This window comes from Toxorhynchites rutilus, chromosome 2, assembly GCF_029784135.1.
Source record: "Toxorhynchites rutilus septentrionalis strain SRP chromosome 2, ASM2978413v1, whole genome shotgun sequence".
NCBI classification, from domain to species: Eukaryota; Metazoa; Arthropoda; class Insecta; order Diptera; family Culicidae; genus Toxorhynchites; species Toxorhynchites rutilus.
In genome coordinates, this window is record NC_073745.1 from 173,547,702 (window position 1) to 173,566,199 (window position 18,498).

The 18,498-nt window shown below is 40.8% G+C and overlaps 2 protein-coding genes across 3 annotated transcripts in view; both read right to left on the reverse strand.

Moving 5' to 3' along the window:
* Nucleotides 1-16,600, reverse strand: part of LOC129768003 (kinesin light chain-like) — a 350,655-nt gene extending 334,055 nt beyond the window's left edge. The window contains exon 1 of the mRNA XM_055769352.1: nucleotides 16,449-16,600. The gene's annotated coding sequence lies outside the window, so the exon portion shown is untranslated. The remainder of the gene's footprint in view (nucleotides 1-16,448) is intronic.
* LOC129768004 (uncharacterized) lies at nucleotides 8,010-10,167 on the reverse strand. Of its 2 annotated transcripts, none has more exons than XM_055769355.1 (4): nucleotides 9,865-10,167; nucleotides 9,242-9,567; nucleotides 8,978-9,186; nucleotides 8,010-8,917 (listed from the first exon to the last, which is right to left on the reverse strand). In XM_055769355.1, exons 1-4 carry the CDS (start codon nucleotides 9,865-9,867, stop codon nucleotides 8,712-8,714), a joined length of 744 nt encoding a protein of 247 aa, XP_055625330.1. In that variant the 5' UTR covers nucleotides 9,868-10,167; the 3' UTR covers nucleotides 8,010-8,711. The 2 variants fall into 2 exon arrangements, with proteins under 2 accessions (XP_055625330.1, XP_055625329.1); XM_055769354.1 differs by lacking the exon at nucleotides 9,865-10,167 and adding an exon at nucleotides 9,676-9,842.
* Nucleotides 16,601-18,498: the final 1,898 nt, after the last annotated feature.

Consider the following 18,498-nt stretch of genomic DNA (forward strand, 5'->3'; position numbering starts at 1 on the left):
ACATTTTCTAGAAGGGCATTTACAAATCCTGAAAAATTTTCAACTGAACACTATAGTAAGCTTGAATGAAGACTGGATGGAAACAAAGATCAGTGTTCCCTTCAAAGTGATTGAATTCAATCGCGACGAATGGGAAGAAGGTGGTCCCAAAACTCGTCCAGGATCACTCTTGTTTTATACCGATGGATCTAAAATCGGTAAATCTACGGGAGCTGGTATTACTGGACCAGGAATCGACATGCCAATTCCAATGGGACAGTTGCCTACAGTTTTACAGGCAGAAATACAAGCTATCTAACATGTACAAATATTTGTTTGACTAGAAAATACAGGTATGCCAATATCTGTATCTTCTCAGATAGCCAAGCAGCTCTTAATGCAGTAAAAGCATACACATGTCAGTCAAAGCTAGTTTGGGAATGTATTTTATCCTTAAAACAACTAGCTGCTACTAACGAAGTTAACCTATACTGGGTGCCTGGTCACTGCGGTATAGAAAGTAATGAAAAAGCCGATCTCTTAGCAAGATTAGGATCTTCAACTAAATTCGTCGGGTCTGAGCCATTTTGTGGATTATCTACATCGTGCATGAAATCGGAGCTCAAAACCTGGGAAATATCAATGATTGAAGCCAACTGGAGGGCTCTATCAACGCCAAGACAATCCAAATTATTCATTACACCTTGTAACAGAATGACACGCAACCTACTCAGCTTGAATAAGGCAGATTTGAGTACATTAACCGGTCTATTGACCGGACACTGTCCAAGTATCACCTTAAAAAAATCGGAAAACTGGCAGATGATAACTGTCGTTTCTGCAATTTCGAAGCTGAGACTTCGGAACATTTACTGTGTCAATGCAGTACACTAATTCAGCGAAGACTGCGAATTCTTGGAAAGGGCATTCTTATGCCAAACGAGATTTGGTCTGCTGAACCAAAACAGGCAAGGAACTTCATAAAGGAAGTCATACCTTCGTGGGGGGATATGCAAAGTCCTGGTGCGACTATCACTTATTCCCTGAGTGATGGAACGAACTGACACTGCTGCATACATAGCAAACTGGAGTGCACTACAATAGATCAAACTAATGGTCGCAGTGGTACAATGCTCCTACAGAAGAAGAAGAAATATTATCTCTCCCTCCACCTACCTATTTATTGAGCAATTTTTTCTTGACATTTATCGTTCGACCTTGGATCGATCTCTTATTTCTTACATAGTCGATTCAGTATTGCTTCCATTTCCGAATGCAATACGGTTAGCGCGCAGCGCGTGTAGTGAAATTCTTCTGTTTTTCAGTCGTGTTTCATGTACCTCATGGACTTCTGCGACAGGCATCTTACATAGTCAATTCAGTATTGCTTCCATTTCCGAATGCAATACGGTTAGCGCGCAGCGCGTGTAGTGAAATTCTTCTGTTTTTCAGTCGTGTTTCATGTACCTCATGGACTTCTGCGACAGGCATTGAATGTGCTCATTTGAGTATTGAAACAAAATTATAGTAAGTTGTTTATGGTATTTTTGTTTGGTATTTTACCTCGTATCTTATGCTAATCCGTATATTTTTGAGGTATCGAACTATTCGCAGTTTTACGACGATCCATCAGCGATTTTATGAATATGAAGCGATAAATGCGAGACTCTTCAAGTTTTGCCCAAATAAAACCGTCCCTCAAATATCGTTTCACAGTAACTACAGGTACAGTTTTATGAACTCCATACAATTACTATACGAAGCTTCAAAGAAAATTTTATTTCTTGAGCATTGGAATGGATAAAAAAAAATCATTTTATATAAATCATAACCAATCTTCTTAAAATAAAAGGATTCTTCAGGATCCAGTTTTCTTCTCTCACTTTTTCATCTTTTTCATATCAAATTTCATGTTTAATTAGCTTGATATCGGAGCAAACATTTCAACAACAACAAAAACAATGAGTCCGCTTTCTCATTCCCCGGAATCGACCAATAAGAGGGAACAAGGTATTCAAGATTACCTTGGCATGGGTCCCCTCTCATTGCTCTATTCCGGGGAATGAGAAAGCGGACTCGCTAGCTAAGGTGGGCGCTTCAGAAGGCACAGTTTTTGAAAGGCAAATTGCTTATAACGAATTAAGTTGGCCAACTCGTTAGTTGGCAGCGCATGTGGAGTGACGATGAGTTCGGTCGCTGGTTACACACGATTATCACTAAGGTTTCGACGAAAGCTTGGTTTAAGGGATTGAATGTAGGTCGTTAATTCATTCGCGTGATATCTCGGCTTATGTCCAATCACTACAACCTAAACGCGCATCTCTATCGTATTGGGCTCGCAGCAAACAATCTTCGTGACATCGAGCATATTGTCTGGTCGTGTATCCGGTTCCATGCTGCTCGCTCTCAGCTCTCTAGAGCACTGAGAGCAAAAGGCAGACAATCGGATATCCCCGTCCGGGATATCTTAGGTAGTCGTGATCCTGATCTTCTGCTGTCCCGGTTTCATATCCCTCCTATCCGATCTATAAACTTTTACTTAGTCGCGGCAATACATACACACACTCTTTACAGATACACGGGTCAAAGGTTGTGCAGTCCACTGATCATTCAACAAGAGCCAAAGATTGTACCGCTCATGACAACTCTACACGAGCTGATGTTTGCGCCGGGCAGTGACCATTCTTTCCTGGATTCCTCGAGTCGAGAAGACGCACCACGCTAGATATGGGGTACAGACTAGGGGGGCGTTGCTGATTAATGGTCAGCTGCATCCCAATAGGAAGTAACCCGTGTCGGGCACACGTACAGAGCATTGAAGACAGCAACATCACAATCACGAAAACACTTGTAATACTAACCTCGAGCCAACCGCGAGTAATCGGTTACATATTACTAACATACTTATAAGGCAAACATTGTCTAAATATTGAACTCCCGGCCCCGTCAGGTTGACGCCATATGAGCCCTAATAAAAATATATATATTTTGGATAAAAAAAAAAAAAAATTCCGTATTACATTTGTGGTTGGTTTTTCCCTCGATTTGACTCCGTTTGATTTGCAACGGACACATATATTTTTTCACACTGAACGGAATTAGGAGTAGGAGTGCTTGTTTTGTGTTTATACTTTCTGCAACCACTCATCGCAAAACAATTGATGTTGCTGCATTTCTATTTCTGTCGACTATTTGTTGTTATATTTATATTCTATATAATTACCAATATCCACTAGCTAGCGAGCGTAGCACGCTTCGATAAGAATCGAAATGTTCAGTTTTTAGATTCATTTGCTTTACGATCCCTTATAACATAATACAAGTGACGAACATCGAAATATATAGTCAGTTTTAGCGAGTTTAGATGAATTTCTTCGATGACCTTCTCAGGTTAAGAATATATCGTAGATAAGAGGAATACTAAAAGGGTTTCCTAGCGACCTTCTCAGGTTGCCAAAAATAATGCCGAATAAAAATATATAGATCGAGCGTTTTTAAAGGAGTTTTATTATGACCTTCTCAGGTCAGGAAAAATATGTACTACGCACGATGAATAACGAAATGCATGTCCGATAAAATATATTTTATATATTTTCTTCAAATCTCATTAAGCCGAATAGTTGGAGTTTTCGTTTTTAGAATCACATCACTTACGGCAGTGAATCCTGATTTTTCTCAACCATTCTCACTAACAACTACTCCTTCCATGATAAACGCTAGCGAACCACGCTATAGAGGCGACCCTTATGGCCTTCGGGTGGCGAATATCATACTCACATTCCTTCCCTTTACCTGGTGACTGTAAGGACGTGGCCGACTTCGTTATTGACCATTTAAAGCTTGAATGACCGAAAATTTAACAACGAGAATGATTTGCTAGTCCCAAGCGTCATCCTGTGTGTTCTTTGTGCAATTTGGTTAGTTCAGGTCACGGAGAGCAACTACGAATTGTACAGTCTCAAGCTCAAGCTCAAGTAATTAAATGAATTATTTTGTTCAAGTTTTATTCATTTTGTTCATTGTATTTTTTTTATTATATTATGAATAGGCTGACCGAATAGTTCCGGACTAAAAACGGGACCAACAAAAACCATTTTTTTAGAGAATTTTATTGAGTGAATGAACGGCAATAAAACCAAACAATTAAACATTCTTAAACAGCCTACAAATTTTAACGAAAACTTGAGAATCGCTATATCGCTTTGGCTTAGAATTGTTGTATATGTACCTGCTTTGTTCTCTGCCAGGAAAGAATATTTAGATAATTATGATTTTTGTAAATTTTCTCATAAATTTTGTCCCGATCCAGATAAAAGTTCTTCTTCTTGAATGGCGTTAACGTTCCCTGTGGAACTTTTGCCGTCGCAACATATGCATTAACTAGCGTCATTCATTAATACTTAGTTGAGATTTCTTAAGCCAAATAACACGCCTTGAATGTATTCCGAGGGGCAAGCTCTAGAATACGCGTGACCACAGTGCAAGTCGAAGGAAATTTCTTTGACGAAAAATCCTCCGGCCAGAACGGGAATCGAACCCGAACACCCGGCATGATAATGTGAGACGCTAACCACTCGGCCACGGGTGCACTTCAGATAAAAGTTATATTTGACAATTATTAATGATTTCAATATTGAGTCGTGACTTTTCAGTTGTCCACATATTCGACTTCATTCCCGTTCCCACTTCACGGTGAAAACGGAATGAATGGTACGCCATTGAACTACGTTTTACGAGTTAGTGAAGTGTTAAAATTAACTATGGGTTTTCAAGCAGACTGAACTCCTTTCAAATGGAAATTATGAATGAAAACGACCTTCTCCGTTTCAAAATAGTGTGCAATGTGAATGGAAAATTTTGTGGTAAAATAATCTCTCACAAATATTGTATCTGAAGATAATTTTATATTATAATGATAAGTTTTAGTTGAAAACTAATTTCGTATCCAGATGTCAACACTGTACCGTTGTCATCATGGATACACTTTATTTCGTGTTCACCGTGAAGTGGAAATGGGAATAAAGCCGATTGCTCATCAATGAAAAATAATTTAAACTGATGCGGTACTACTAGACAAACATAAAATATAATAAGTAAGCTAAATTACACTACAGAAATTCATTTTCCATTTCTGAGAACACTTTTTACTAATGCTACTTTGAATGGTCAGTTAGAAACGAACTTTTATATAATCTATTTATATTGTCGTGTGTTTACTAGGCTAACTATTCGTTTTTCGATATACCCAACGGAGTATCGTAAAACTATCCACAGTTTAAATATATTTTGTTTACTGTGTTTCATATGAATGGGTTTTTGTTTTTGTTTTAGCGAGAAACAAAACACAGCTGTAACAACAAAGCTTATTTAGTTCGTATTATTTTATTTCTATGCACTCTCATGAAGTCTTTGTTTGACAAAAAGTTTCTCTAACCTTCACAATAAAATGTAGATGCAGGTGGATACAAGTTATTATAAAGACTTTCCCGAACTTTGTCAGTGAGAGGGTAGACTTTTAGTCTTCTGTTTTGTCTAGGCTTCCACATTATCCGACCACTGATGTACCCGACCTTACAGACATGATTTCTGAATTGATAAAACATAGTTTTCATATTTTTTTGTTCAGACCCATTTTCATCCCGTATTACTTTATCCACGGTGATCTTGCCATTCAATTCCTTGTATAATCAAGGTTCTACTGTACTAAATATTGATTCCGTATTATGAAAGTAAAACAACACCAAAATAATGAAAAGAATACTTACATTACACTCGCTTTTTACTTATCGATCCCGCTGAAGAAATCTGGTTTTCCGTTAATGAGATTCACAAGGTTAATTTTAGGTTATTTTAACTAACAACATAGACAATGTGAATGAATCACCATCAACTTTCTCAATCGATTTAAAAAAAATTAAACTATGTTCCATCACGCATTTTTATATAATACTGGTAAACAAATAGCGCAACGCTCTTCTATGCCTGAATCAAGGCGTCTAGAAGTATATCCTGAGGTGGGCCAACTTGCTAAAACCAAGACGGGTCTATGGTACTAGGTGTGGCCGTTTCGTCACTAAGTTGGTTAGGGGAGCGGTATATGAAAACAGCCCGTCTCTTTCATGCTTCAAGCAAATATCTCCCCTTCTGCTTTTTACTGCTCCCATACCAACTTAGTGACGAAACGGCCTCACCTTAGCATATACTTCTAGGTGCCTTGGCCTGAATTACACAATGTCAGTCAGCACCTAGATGAAGAATAAAAGGTGGGAAGATTCACGAGTTTCAGTTGTGTTATACCAGGGACAGACATACAGCTGTACTTGCGCTGTAAGAGTACAGCGTTGTACAGGTACTATCGTACCATGACAGACATACTTTGGTTGTACATTGTACCGTATGTCAAACTGACAATCAGAAATTTTTTCCAATTTTCACCACATATTTCAATGAAAAAGGTTTTTATTTAGTGTCTAAACTATCAAACACAACAAACAAGTTTCCAATCTGAGTTATTAACTCAAGAGAAAGTCAATGAAAAGAATATTTACCAAGTGTTTTGATTCAGTTTGTTCATGCTACCCACCACTAACCATTTGTGGCGCTGTGCACAGTACAACTGTAGCCATGTACAGCGGTAAAATAGGTCGGTACAGGTACAGCGATTGTACCGAGTTGCTTGCATGGTTCTAGCGCTGTACATGGTGACAGACATACAATTTTCGAAGTACAACGGTAGTACAGCTGTATGTCTGTCATAAGTATTAAACTTTGATTGTATTACACTGGAGAAAAAACTTTAGTACATGCAGCTACCAAATCTTTAGTAGTCGAAACATTTGTAAAAAGTACAAATTTTTTGTAAATATTACAAAAACTTTGTTAAACTGATGTCAGATGCAATGAACACCCCTACCAATGATTCGTACATTTTACTTCATAGCATGTGAAACCTTGAGTATTTTAATTTCTGGCAACTGTGTATATGCAACCGCCATTTCTCTAATAGCGAATTCGTTTTTAAAACTGAATCAGTGCCACACTGAGGCCAGGCGCAAATTGAGACGCGTATAGCGCGAGTAACTTGCCGCGATATAGCGCCTGTTTTTGTGGCTAATGAAAACAGATAGAACGGCGCAAATTGGCCAGATGACGCGAGATTGTGGAGCGCTCGTGAGACATGAGTCGCGTGACGCTGTGGCTGAACCACAGTTTCTCGTGCTGGTCGTACCGGTTGTGGTAGTTGTGTTGGTGAAGAATCATATAGTGCGGTGAGTTTGGCACTGTGTGGTCGTACCGGTCGGGTGATTGTGTTAGTAAATAAATATATCGCGCAAATCTGTGTGAATCAGACATTGCTTACGCTCATACATACGCTTCTCAATTTGCGCCTTGCCTGACTCTGTAATAAAAAAACGTTTTCAGTTTCACGAATGCGGCAAATGTACAGTGTTGACGTCTGGTGGCGATATTAGTTCTTGGGAGGTAAATTGTTCTCTATCAGATCAGAAGGGCCAAGTGCAGTGTAAAAATATAAAAGTTTGAATGAAATGTTTTACTTCATATTGTTTGATTACCTAACACATGTAGTCCTGACACTCACTTAACTATTTGTCGATGCATTTCCTGGTTGTTCCACAAATAATTAATATTATAATATAAAATCATCGTTAGATACAGTTTTCGTACAATGCAAATCCTCTTATTTCATCACATAAAATAAATATTCGATACGTTAAAGAAAATTTTCATTCATAATTTTGATTTTGAGAGCATTCCTCCTGAATATCCATAATAATTTTCACCTCAAAATGAAAGCACACGGAGCTTAATTCCGTCTACACGAATATACTCTTCAAAATCAGAATCCGAATTGGATTACGTTTCCAATAATACAAAAGCAAGAGCAGCAGGTTTTCCATTTTCATAGTCTTTATTTTTAGATTTTACAAAACAATACTCGCAACTTGACAGTTCAGTATAGTTGTATTCGCGTTGACAGTGCGACGGTAGTGCCTCCTGGTGTTGGCAGGTGTTGGCTTCTCATTAGGGGGCAAAACATAAACAAACCGCCATCGAAAATATACAAATTTGATACAGTGATTACTCATTGTAATTCTTTGATTGTGTCGTCTGCTGGTTTTAGGAATCTTTAAACAGCTTTCAAACAGCATATTACGGTGAATAACGAATATTCTGGCCTCATTCAGCGTTTGTAGGAGGCAGAAAAAATAGGCGCATCTGGAGGACTGAGATTTTAGGGTAATTTCTTTAATAAAATTATGAATGAAACTTGAAAAGAAATGAAGTGCTGTTATATTAAACAGTTCTGTCAATTCATTGTCTTTAATAATAAAGCGAAAAACATTACGATACAATTCATTTGCAGTGCAGTGCTTCGTGGAGAAAATGGCCGAGTGGAAGCAAAGTGAACCTTGCAACGAGCCTTGTGATGAAAATATCGGGATTCAATCTATAACACCGCATTCTAGTAAAGTGGTTTGTATAGTTCCTGGATGTCGTACACGGAATGGCCAAGGATATTCATTCCACAACTTTCCCCCGAAGGCGGATAGAAAACGGTATAAGGTTTGGTTGACAAAATTGCGACTGAATTATGAGCCATCTCCGTCGTCGAAAGCTTGCAGCTTACATTTTAGCATTACAAACTTTGTTGTTCCTAGTTCCTAAGTAGTGTTTTTCTGTTGCATTCTAAAATACGAATGTCTAATATTTTATTCTAGCGGCGAGAAGGCAATGGATTTAAGTAGACTGCAAGTCATATTTTCTTCAATAGAAATTAACGAATCAATGGATTCTGTAGAATGACTTTGCACATCTATATCGAGAAGTGTATTCAGAACATCAGATTCATCATTTTTGTCAATATTTTTCATTTCTCGTCCTTTCTTTTCGTATGCCAGACCGCTTTCAGGGAATCCTAATAATAAATAATTAAAATTTTCAATTTTCAAAATCGATCAATAAATTGGAAGCAAACCTTTCACGAAAAGCTGAAGAATGTTGGTACCCTCATCGTGAGTCAAACCCGCCGGCGAGGCAGCTTCAGTCGTATCTTTTGTATTCGTAATTTTTTTGCAGAATGCGGTCAATGGTGTTGTCTTGTACATATCGTCAGCAACTTTTTCTGCAATTTTACCCCACTTTTGTTGCAAATCTGTTACTGTAAGCAATGGAACTGAAGGGAACCTAAAAATAGAAAAATTGATTTTTGACATTTGTATTCAAGAAAATCACAAAAAACACATTAGAAGATGTTTTAAAACGGCCATTATGTGTTTTTCCCATTCCAGTTTTGCACGAACACTGAAAAGACCACTTTTCAAAGGAAGGTCTGGTGCGGATGGAAATTTTGTGTGGATCAGCTCTAGGTGATGATGACTTCAAACAAGTCGCAAATATGGTAAAGCCGTCCTCGTGCACGGTTTGAACTCCGACAAGAAGCAAGTGGTTAGCTTGAAACACCCGTTCACCTTCGACTATCAACCTGCTTCCTCCTCCGACGTATTGAAAAATATCGGCAAGCTGCAAATTTACCGTCATCATCGAAGAGTTTATCGCATTGGATGCCTGTTTAAGAAAGAAATATTAAAGGTTTTCATTAGCTTTTCATTGCATTAGAAATATTCCGGAACTATTTTTTGTTCAAATCGCACTAAAGTAACTAAAGATTTTTACCACAGATTCAGGAAGAAACCTCGAAACATCGATTTTCATTCATAATTTTGATTCGAAACGAGAGATGAAATTCCAATTCGCAAATCATACTAGTTTTTGAATATTAATTATGGACGAACAATACAAGTACGATTTGCACGAATGGTGAAAAAAGATTATGCATATGGTATATGATATTTTCTTACTCACCATTTTTGCAGAAAGCTATAGAATCTCAAGATAACTTTGAACAAAAATTATAGTTTTTCTCACTGCGTTTGTTTACGTTTCACCCCCTAATTTGAAATGTCAAACTCAATGCCGTCAACGCGGATTGATGAACCCGAGTGCCAACCCGTGAAACATCTCAGTGCGAAACTAACAGCTTCCGGGGCAAACTAGAGATGGACAAACCGTTCATGAACTGTTCAAAAGAACTAGTTTACCAAAAAGAGTGAACGAATGGTCGTTCTTTTTTACTGGGCAACAGTTCACATGAACTGCTTAACCAGTTCAGAACGAACTTTGTACGAAGACCGCTGGCGGAACTGTGTATACTTGTTCAGTTCAGAACGAACTGTACGGTGAACGATGAACTGTGTATACAGTTCAGAACGAACTGTGTATGGTGATCGGTGTATAAGAGGAAGGCGAGCGATAGACGAATGCTGCTGCAAGGTAAATTGTCCTCGAATTAACGAATGGAAACAAACGAAAGCCCCATAAAATAACAAAAATAAGATGTCTGTATTGTCGTTTTCATAATATAATATAACGCAATATTTCTGGATAAGATGGTTCTTAAATTGGATTTTTTGATTATTTATCAAATAAATTTTTAATTTCATATTTTTAAGTTGAGGATAAATATTTCAGTAAGATATGCAAATCTACCTCACAAAAAATATAGTTGAAAGCGAAACGATTTAAACAGTATTTTTCAACAGTAAATAAAAATTTGTGTCGCTGATATGAAATGTTTTTATATTATATCATATTGTGCTCGATAATTTCGAGAAAGTCTTTCGCGTTTTGGTACAGTTTTTTTATGATTGGAAAGAATATAAATAAGTAAGCTAAATTACACTATAGAAATTCATTTTCCATTTCTGAGAACACTTGCACCCAACGATTTGCAACTGGCAAGGATTATTAGTTCCACCACCACCTTATCCAATCAATTTTAATTACTTTAGTTATTGTATACTCAAACAACATATTTCCATTTATTCGAAAAAGATTTTTTTTACTAATGCTACTTTAAATGGTCAGTTAGAAACGAACATTTATACAATATATTTATATTGTCGTTTACTAGGCTAACTATTCGTTTTTCGATATACTCCAACGGAGTATCGTAAAACTATCCACAGTTTAAATAGATTTTGTTTACTGTGTTTGTTACTAGCCAGAAATTCTTCTTTCCTTTTCTATTGAAGAGTTTTATTTTTTTAATTCGTACAGGCTCAATTATGTACATTTGATGAAGCAAAATTCTAATTCAATTTTTTTTCAATTTGCTTATTGTACGGTTAATAGGATGGGGAATCGATTAAACCCAGACGACTCGAAGTTACTAACTGTTGACATAATTTTATCATAGAGAGAAGTGGACTAAGGAGATTTGGACAACTTTGATGTTTACACACGGAGATCGATATTTTTGAGGAAAAGATAAATTTGATCTAACCGAGCCAACACATCCCGCACCTTACGCAGTTGATTGTTTCCCTCGGGTCCGAATAGAGTTTTCCTTATTCGATCTACCTAGAAAATACATCTCACCCGACCAAACTGTTGAAGCATCAAGGCAACCTGGGCATATGCAACATCGTTCCGTTGCTATATATTTAACATAGCAACTACTGTAGAATAATAAAGATTTTTCATTAGTAGTTCAACCGTCAACTCGACTAGACGTTATTTCCTCTGGAAGAATCTTTCCCTGCACATAAATCTCGAACAGGTTATGGGCCCAGTCCGGAAGCTACTGAAGTCGGAAAATTGAAGCGTGAATAGTTGCTGTTTTTTCTCGAAGTGATGGAGTGGGCGAAGATTGTCAAGTTGACCAATTCAAACTACCAAGCATGGTCGTTTTCCGTGAAGGCGTTGTTGCGGAGGGAGCAGCTCTGGAGGCATGTGGATCCAGGTACTCCTCCGGTACCGGTTACGGCAGCTTGGACGGAAGGCGACGAAAAGACGTTGGCCACGATTCAGCTAATGCTGGACGAAAGCCAATTCGGACTGATTCGTAACAAGAAGACGGCGCTAAAGGCGCACCACGAGAAGACCACGCTGGGACAGCGGGTGACCCTTCTCCGGCAGATCACGAACCAGAATTTCAAAATTGGGGACAACATGGAGACCTACTTGGCAGATATCGAGAAGCAGTATGGTCGTCTGGAGAGTTCCGGATTTGAAATGAAAGAGTGCCTTAAAGTTGCGCTAATACTTCGGGGCCTTCCGGAGTCGTTCAATCCTCTCACAACGGCTCTGGAAGCGAGGAACGAGGATGAGCTTACGCTAGAGCTCGTCAAGATCAAACTGTTGGACGAAGCGGATAAACATCGGAGGCGTTCCGGGTTCGACGAGCAAGCGCTGCGGATGTACGGATCCGGCGCGTCGCACAAAGGTGCTGTCTGCTATCATTGCGGCAAGCCGGGGCATCGGAAGCGGAATTGCAAGGCGTTCCTGGCGGAAAGGGGTAAGGCAGAGCAGAAAAAGGAAAAGGCCAAGGCCAAAACAGTGCGCGAAAACGACGCAAAGTCGTTCACGTTTATGGTGCGGTCCGATAAGCATGTTTCTGACTCTAATGCGTGGGTGGTCGACTCGGGCGCGACTTCGCATTTGGCGAAAAATCGCAGTGACTTTGTGCGTCTCGATGAGAGTATTCGTCCGGACATTTTGACCGCCGACGGAAAAGTTCTTAGTACGGCGGGCGTTGGTGATTGTAAAATCGAGTGTGTGGACGGTCGCAATGAAAAAGTGTCCGTTACGTTGACTGGTGTAATTTTTGCTCCGGGACTAGAAGGCAACTTGATTTCAGTGATGAAACTCGCAGAAAAAGGTGTACGTGCGGAATTCGATGCGAATCAGTGTTCGTTGGTGTATAACGGGTTGGTGATTGCGACGGCAGATCGCGCGGGTGGCCTGTACCGACTGAACGTGATTGAAAAATCGTTGCTGGTGAGTGGTAAGAGCCACAACCCTGACTGTCTGCACGTGTGGCACCGAAGACTCGGACACAGAGATCCGGATGTGATTGGCGAGGTCGAGCGACGTGGTTTGGCGTCGGGATGAAAATCAAGAGTTGCGGAGTTCGGCAGACGTGCGAGTGTTGCGTCGAAGGGAAGATGGCACGACCGTCATTTCCTCAGGAAGCTGAGAAGAAATCGAGAGCAGTGTTGGATATCGTGCACAGCGACGTGTGCGGTCCCATGACGACATCGCCGGGTGGGTGCAGATACTACATGACGATGATAGATGACCATAGCCGCTATACGGTCGTCTATTTCCTCAAGGAGAAGTCTGAACTCGCCGACAGGATCCGTGAGTATATCAGGTTCACCGAAACGCAGTTTGGACGGAAACCGAAAGTCATCCGTTCAGACCGGGGCGGCGAGTATACCAGCAACGTCCTGCGCAAATTCTACGCTGAGGAGGGAATCAAGGCTGAATTCACCGCTGGGTACGCACCGCAGCAGAACGGCGTTGCTGAAAGAAGGAACAGAACGTTAAACGAGATGGGACTGTGCATGCTGTTGGATGCTGGCTTGCCTCGCCACTATTGGGCGGAAGCTGTGAACACCGCGGCGTACATCCAGAACCGGCTGCCGTCGTCAGCGATTGGATCGACGCCGTACGAGATTTGGTTCGGCAGCAAACCCGATTTGCAGCACTTCAAGATTTTCGGATGCAGTGCATACGTGTGGCAACCGGTGCAAAAGAGGAAGAAGTTCGAAAGAAAATCAATCAAGATGACCTTCTTCGGATATGCGTCGGACAGCAAGGCCTTTCGTTTGCTGAATACGTCAACTGGTCAGATAGTCATCAGTCGTGACGTGCGTTTCTTGGAACTCGACGAGGAGAACAAGAACGTGAAAGATGGAACCATCCGTGAAGCACCAGGTGAGTCAACCGTTGCAGATGTGGACGTATCGGTGCCATTGTTCGACGCCAAGCGAAGCGAAGAGTCCGAAGAATTTTTCGGGTTCGATGAGGATAGCGACGACGATCCCAAAGATAATCCGGACGAGGCGGTGCCGGTACAGGAGGAGTAAACCGCAGTAGTTCCGGCAGCACGTGATGGCGTGAGACGGTCGCAGAGAGCAAACATTGGAGTTCCACCGGAGCTGTTCGCCACATGCACGATTGGCCTGACCGTGAACACGAGCGCAGAGCCAAAAACGTACAGCGAAGCGATTGCGAGTCCGGACAGTGAAAAGTGGAAAGCGGCCATGAACGAGGAAATGGTCTCTCACCGGGACAACGGAACTTGGATTCTCACCAAGCTACCCCAACGGCGCAACGTGGTAGGCTGTAAGTGGGTGTTTAAGTATAAGGCGAACGAGTCCGGGGAGATCGTGCGATACAAGGCCAGGATGGTCGCACAGGGATTCTCCCAAAAGTACGGAACTGATTACGATCAGGTTTTTGCACCGGTGGTGAAGCAAATCACGTTCCGTACTGTGCTGACAGTAGCGAGCAAGCGGCGATTGTTGGTCAAACACATCGATATAAAGACAGCGTATCTGTATGGCGCCCTGCAGGAGGAGATTTTTATGAAGCAGCCTCCGGGGTACCCTAACGGTGATCCTGATACGGTGTGCTCTTTAAAGCGAAGTCTCTACGGTCTGAAGCAAGCGGCGCGAGTGTGGAACCAGCGAATAGATGCGGTACTGAAGGAAATGGGGTTCTACTCATCAGCAGCTGATTCGTGTCTCTACCTGCGGAATTCGGACGGTGTTTACTTTTATCCTGATTTACGTGGACGATATCGTGGTTGTGTGCCAGACGGAGCAGGACTATCGGTTACTGGTCGGAGCGTTGAAGAAGAGTTTCAAGATTACGGAGCTGGGCGATCTGACGTTCTTTATTGGAATCCACGTTCGACAGCATGCGGGCCGATACGTCTTGAACCAGAAATCATACGTGGCGAAGATTCTGGCGCGGTTCAACATGGGGAACTGCAAAACCTCCCGGGTTCCGATGGTGACAGGATTCGTGCAACAAAAGGAGGAGGACAGTGACTCGTTGGCAGATGCACAACAATACCAGAGTCTAATTGGTGCTTTGTTGTACATTTCTGTCAATACGCGCCCGGACATAGGGATCTCCACATCCATTCTCGGGCGGCGGGTCACCAAACCAACCACGGCGGATTGGAACGAGGCCAAGCGGGTGCTTCGTTATCTCAAAGGTACGGCGGATCACGAGCTGCATCTAGGTGGCGGTAGCAACCTTCTAATGGAGTGCTTCGTAGACGCGGACTGGGCTGGTGAAGTCGACAACAGGAAGTCAAACACTGGCTACATCTTCAAGTTCGGTGGCGGACTAGTTGGCTGGGGAAGCAGGAAGCAAACGCGTGTGTCCCTATCCAGCACTGAAGCGGAGTACATCGCGCTAGCCGAATGTTTGCAAGAGCTGCAGTGGCTGCGTCGATTGGTTGAAGACTTGGGCGAGCGTCTGGAGTTACCCATCGTAGTCAACGAAGACAACCAGAGCTGTATCGCACTGGCGGCGGCGGACAGGACCTCCCGAAAATCGAAACACATCGACACCAAGTACTGTTTTATTAAGGATCTGGCAGCAAGTGGCATCGTGTCCATTCGGTACTGTCCCACCGAGCAGATGCAAGCAGATCTTCTCACTAAGCCCTTGGGTGCAATGAAGTTGCGGCAATTACGGAAAGCCATTGGGATTCTACCATACGATGTTGAGGAGGAGTGTTGAAGCATCAAGGCAACCTGGGCATATGCAACATCGTTCCGTTGCTATATATTTAACATAGCAACTACTGTAGAATAATAAAGATTTTTCATTAGTAGTTCAACCGTCAACTCGACTAGACGTTATTTCCTCTGGAAGAATCTTTCCCTGCACATAAATCTCGAACACAAACAACATGCTCAATGTCATGATAACCTTGACTACAAACGCAGAAATGGTTGCTGGTAAGATTGATACTAAATTGATAGCGTGTCTTATGAACAGTGATTGGATTTGAGTCGGGAGAAGTTGAAAATGAAGTCCGACTGAAGTACAGACTTTGAACCATGTTTTGAGGCTAACCTTGGGGATAATCGGATAAAACGATACGTTTGGTCAGCCTAATTATACATTTTTTTTTGTTTTAGCGAGAAACAAAACACAGCTGTAACAACAAAGCTTATTTAGTTCGTATTATTTTATTTCTATGCACTCTCATGAAGTCTTTGTTTGACAAAAAGTTTCTCCAACCTTCACAATAAAATGTAGTTGCAGGCGGAAACAAGTTATTATAAAGACTTTCCCGAACTTTGTCAGTGAGAGGGTAGACTTTTAGTATTTTGTTTTGGTCTAGGCTTCCACATTATCCGACCACTGATGTACCCGACCTTACAGACATGATTTCTGAATTGATAAAACATAGTTTTCATATTTTTTTCGTGTTCAGACCCATTTTAATCCCGTATTACTTTATCCACGGTGATCTTGCCATTCAATTCCTTGTATAATCAAGGTTCTACTGTACTAAATATTGATTCCGTATTATGAAAGTAAAACAACACCAAAATAATGAAAAGAATACTTACATTACATTCGCTTTTTACTTATCGATCCCGCTGAAGAAATCTGGTTTTCCGTTAATGAGATTCACAAGGTTAATTTTAGGTTATTTTAACTAACAACATAGACAATGTGAATGAATCACCATCAACTTTCTCAATAGATTTAAAAAAAATTAAACTATGTTCCATCACGCTTTTTTGTATAATACTGGTAAACAAATAGCGCAACGCTCTTCTATGCCTGAATCAAGTCGTCTAGAAGTACATCCTAAGGTGGGCCAACTTGCTAAAACCACCCTTCAACATATGGGAAGTCTACTGTGTTTTGTTTGTAAACAAAACACACACCGTTTGTGCCCAAGTACGCTCGTGATCAGCCCGTCTCTTTCATGCTTCAAGCAAATATCTCCCCTTCTGCTTTTTACTGCTCCCATACCAACTTAGTGACGAAACGGCCTCACCTTAGCATATACTTCTAGGTGCCTTGGCCTGAATTACACAATGTCAGTCAGCACCTAGATGAAGAATAAAAGGTGGGAAGATTCACGGGTTTCAGTTGTGTTAAACTTTGATTGTATTACACTGGAGAAAAACTTTAGTACATGCAGCTACCAAATCTTTAGTAGTCGAAACATTTGTAAAAAGTACAAATTTTTTGTAAATATTACAAAAACTTTGTTAAACTGATGTCAGATGCAATGTACACCCCTACCAATGATTCGTACATTTTACTTCATAGCATGTGAAACCTTGAGTATTTTAATTTCTGGCAACTGTGTATATGCAACGGCCATTTCTCTAATAGCGAATTCGTTTTTAAAACTGAATCAGTGCCACACTGAGGCCAGGCGCAAATTGAGACGCGTATAGCGCGAGTAACTTGCCGCGATATAGCGCCTGTTTTTGTGGCTAATGAAAACAGATAGAACGGCGCAAATTGGCCAGATGACGCGAGATTGTGGAGCGCTCGTGAGACATGACTCGCGTGACGCTGTGGCTGAACCACAGTTTCTCGTGCTGGTCGTACCGGTTGTGGTAGTTGTGTTGGTGAAGAATCATATAGTGGGGTGAGTTTGGCACTGTGTGGTCGTACCGGTCGGGTGATTGTGTTAGTAAATAAATATATCGCGCAAATCTGTGTGAATCAGACATTGTATGCGAGTGGCACGTTATTTACACCAAACTGTGACTGAATATGCGCTCCACGCTACGTTTGTGGCACGTATGAGTCGTGTTGGTAGTCTCGTGTTCGTTTACGAGCGCTATACGCTTCTCAATTTGCGCCTTGCCTGACTCTGTAATAAAAAAACGTTTTCAGTTTCACGAATGCGGCAAATGTACAATGTTGACGTCTGGTGGCGATATTAGTTCTTGGGAGGTAAATTGTTCTCTATCAGATCAGAAGGGCCAAGTGCAGTGTAAAAATATAAAAGTTTGAATGAAATGTTTTACTTCATATTGTTTGATTACCTAACACATGTAGTCCTGACACTCACTTAACAATTTGTCGATGCATTTCCTGGTTGTTCCACAAATAATTAATATTATAATATAAAATCATCGTTAGACACAGTTTTCGTACAATGCAAATCCTCTTATTTCATCACATAAAATAAATATTCGATACGTTAAAGAAAATTTTCATTCATAATTTTGATTTTGAGAGCATGTGTATTCCTCCTGAATATCCATAATAATTTTCATCTCAAAATGAAAGCACACGGAGCTTAATTCCGTCTACACGAATATACTCTTCAAAATCAGAATCCGAATTGGATTACGTTTCCAATAATACAAAAGCAAGAGCAGCAGGTTTTCCATTTTCATAGTCTTTATTTTTAGATTTTACAAAACAATACTCGGAACTTGACAGTTCAGTATAGTTGTATTGATGAACCCGAGTGCCAACCCGTGAAACATCTCAGTGCGAAACTAACAGCTTCCGGGGCAAACTAGAGATGGACAAACCGTTCATGAACTGTTCAAAAGAACTAGTTCACCAAAAAGAGTGAATGAACGGTCGTTGTTTTTTACTGGGCAACAGTTCACATGAACTGCTTAACCAGTTCAGAAC